The 3,559-nt window shown below is 30.9% G+C and overlaps 1 protein-coding gene across 1 annotated transcript; it reads left to right on the top strand.

Annotated features, from left to right (window-relative positions):
* Positions 1–2,087: 2,087 nt before the first annotated feature.
* Positions 2,088–3,010, top strand: LOC130507739 (transcription factor bHLH167-like). Its single transcript, XM_057002400.1, has 3 exons — positions 2,088–2,231; positions 2,531–2,854; positions 2,942–3,010. The coding sequence occupies exons 1-3, from the start codon at positions 2,088–2,090 to the stop codon at positions 3,008–3,010; spliced, it is 537 nt and encodes a 178-aa protein (XP_056858380.1).
* Positions 3,011–3,559: the final 549 nt, after the last annotated feature.

Here is a 3,559-nt window from a genome sequence, read left to right on the forward strand (position 1 = left end):
TTTGTATAATTTATATAAATCATTTTATAAAATTTATAAGTTTATTTTAATTTTGTTACTTTATCTTTTTATTTTTGTGATAAATCTTATTTTTTTAAAAGGAATACTTTAATATAATTATTTAGCATAAACTGATGTTCTATTTTAAAATTAAAAACAATATATCTAATTATTTTTAGAGAAGATTTATATATATTAAAATGACAATATTGTAATAATTATTTTGCAGAAATATTTAAAAATGGACCTTTCACATTTATATACGAATTTGACAAAGTTTAGTTGACTCATCAATTTATTCTTTTGGCGCAAAGACCAACAAACAATTTTATTTTTCTAACTACAAAATTCATCGTGAGGAGATATGTGAAGCTTGGTTTTCTTAAAACTAAATGACAAATATTAGATTGTAGTTAAGATATGTGAAGGATATAAATAGATAGTCATGAACAAACCGATCTGATTACCTGAGAGACCAAATTCAAAAGCCATGATCACTTGTGTAAATAGCTAGTTTCGTTTAGTGGTATTCAAACATTCGAAGAAAATGTGAAAAAATGCATTAAGAATAATATTAGCAGTTTTAGCAGTGTCTACGAATACGGCTAACTAGACGACAAATATACAGTCGTTATTACTTAAGTATAATTCTTCGATTTTTTGGTCCCTTTGAATCGGTCATAGAGTTGCACAAAAAAATGAATCGGTAGTAGAAATAATTTTTCTTTTATTTTTCTAGAAACATAAGTAGAAACTTTTTGATCCAATGGCTCTCTGGGTTAGTCGATACTAGAGACCGATTTCACACTTAGGTCAGTGCCAGCAGAACCCATAAAATATGTATTTGTATGACTTACAAACAAGTGATGACACATGTATGTAGCTAAGTAGGTTTACGTTTGTGTTATATATTGACTATAAACACATTCATCCAAAAGAAGAATAAAAACCATTTCAGTACATATTATTGCCTCAACTTATAGATCAAGCGATATCATACATGATACAACTGAAAGATAAGGTAAATTATTTGAGAAGAAAAAAGATATTGTTAGGAGGAGTAGAAAGATCTTAGTCTCATTTGCCAAAACTTAGTATTCATTCACGGGATTCGATCATAGAGATGAACCTAATTATCAATGTTCACATGACTAAGATTAATGATATATACTTGTGCGTATGATAGTTTTTGAAATAGAAGGAGCTCAAGTTATGTGTGCTAATCTCCAGAACTTGACAGCTTAGACAATCATATCCCAGGTATGTATGAACGCATCCAGGCATAACTATGCAAATATATACATTGCATGCACGCATGCGTAACGTCATGGTCTGAAGAACTGATAAAAACATGTGCAAAATCAATAAGCCTAAAACTGGCACTTAGCGAACGAAATGGTCACAGACGACTAGACCAAAGATATATACAGATGAGGAAAAGACGAATTACAAAATGAGTTTCTTTTCTTTCTTTCGGCCAACATGTTTTCCATCAGTTTTCAAATGCTTTTATTAATTGAACATGGAATTGATCATGGTCCCTTTCTTTCGATAGTACTTTTAAAGGAATTTTGCCCCTTTTGTCTATGTTCATCTTACTATTAAGCCATTGAAATGGTCATCGATAAGAAATTTCGACAAACCTACTAAACTTTCCAGTATTTGACCATTGGCTCAAAGCTTATAGTTTTTAATTAAGTACTCCGAAAAAAATGTTTCCATGAAAATTAGAACTCTGAACACTGTAGCTATAAGATCCCAGAAATGTATCCAACCATACCCACTAATCTTCTCTTTTTTTTTCTTGTAAATAATCTATTTTTGAATACAGCATCTCTAAGACTGAAAACATCTAAGTAAATAGAAAATTTATCTGGTAGGAAAATAGGAAATAATAAGCAGAGTATTTAGTAGTGTGTAAGCTTACGGACGCAATCACAAAATCCATGACTTTTTTGGGGGAAACATCACTTTCCTTTAAATTACGCACCATTTCTATCAACATTCAGAATTTTGACTCTCTTTATATATAGTGACGAGATGGATTTCAAAAGAGAGAAACATAAGCTTAGAAGAAAACAGAAACAATGGAGAGGGAGACCGGAAGAGAAGTAGGAGAAGGAAGCTCAATGTCGTCGAGGGAACAACGAAACCTCAGAGAGCAAGAGCGACGAATGCGCATGAAACATCTCTACAATATACTCTCTTCTCTTGTTTCTCCCACTCATAGGGTTCGTATTTGCATCTCTTTTTTTCTCTATCTATACAGTATATTGAACATAATATATATGTTTTGGTATATTTTACAATATACCAAAAAGTATCTTATATATAATTTTGTTGCAAAGAAAAGTATTTTATATATAATTTTGTTACAAAAAAAAATATATATAAAATGCAGACTTAACTACAAGTTTTCACTTATAGGCTTTTTAGTGATGATTCTACATATTTGATCATATATAACCACATTCATGCAATAAAAGCATGGAGGTAACTACGTTTGGAAATTTTTTATTGGCTATCACAGTTACCGGTCCCTCAACTTATAGAACAAGCGACATCATACATGATCCAATTGAAAGAGAAGGTAAATTATTTGAGGGAGAAGAAAATGACTTTGTTAGAAGAAATGGGGAAACACTCTGAAGGGTCATCGTCGTCTCTTCTGCCGAAACTCAGTATTTATTCGCGGGATTCAACCATACAAATGAACCTGATTATGGATCTGAACATGAAAAGAGTGACGCTGCACCAGCTTATACGTGTTTTTGAGGAAGAAGGAGCTCAAGTTATGAATGCTAATATTCAGAAATTGAATGATAGGATGGTCATATATACAATCATTGCTCAGGTAGTCGTGTCACGTCTTTTTAATATAGTTTTGAATTCATTTTGACTATGCATGTACGTGTGATCACCTAAATGAATATATTTGCAGGCTATCATAGCTCGCATCGGCATTGATCCATCAAGTATAGAAGAGAGAGTTAGGAATATCATCTTCTGATACAAAATTTGAAGCATTATTATATTCCCAATCATTATTCAATGCTCGTGTTATGCAATACTTTTAACTAGGGTGTTTTTACAAAAGATACAAGTTGTCTAAACATGAGATGAGTATCTTTATATTTATTTTTTAGTGTGACAAAATAGTTGTTTTGAGTTCAATTAAATGTAAGCATGGGTAATGGAATGAGAAAAAGTTTTTTTTTGGGTTATGATGATTACTTAAAACCAACGCATATATTCATTTGAGTTCTTTATTTGTTATGGTTCATTTGAGTACTTTGTATCAGTACAAAACTGTTAACTATACACCCTGATGTTCAAGCATACATACACTTTGAAATTTTAGAAAATGTTTCTTTCTTTAAAAAAAAAGTTACCAACGTTCTTCATCTTTATGTGTTTTATATGTTGTTTCATGAAGAATACAATAAGAATATTAAGTCTTATTAAAAACAATCAAAACCATCTCTATAATATTATTTGAGAAGTCAGTTTCATATGTGTCGCGCTCACGTTGATTCTCATGATGGTTGATTACGTGAAT

Source organism: Raphanus sativus, unplaced genomic scaffold, assembly GCF_000801105.2.
Source record: "Raphanus sativus cultivar WK10039 unplaced genomic scaffold, ASM80110v3 Scaffold5504, whole genome shotgun sequence".
Lineage (NCBI taxonomy): Eukaryota > Viridiplantae > Streptophyta > Magnoliopsida > Brassicales > Brassicaceae > Raphanus > Raphanus sativus.

What these genes read in the sequence shown, in the direction of transcription:
- LOC130507739 (XM_057002400.1), top strand. Translation starts at nt 2,088, where the DNA reads ATGGAGAGGGAGACCGGAAGAGAAGTAGGAGAAGGAAGCTCAATGTCG. An exon ending in TTGTTTCTCCCACTCATAGG is followed by an intron (nt 2,232 to 2,530) that starts GTTCGTATTTGC and finishes TGGCTATCACAG; the next exon opens with TTACCGGTCCCTCAACTTAT. An exon ending in TATATACAATCATTGCTCAG is followed by an intron (nt 2,855 to 2,941) that starts GTAGTCGTGTCA and finishes ATATATTTGCAG; the next exon opens with GCTATCATAGCTCGCATCGG.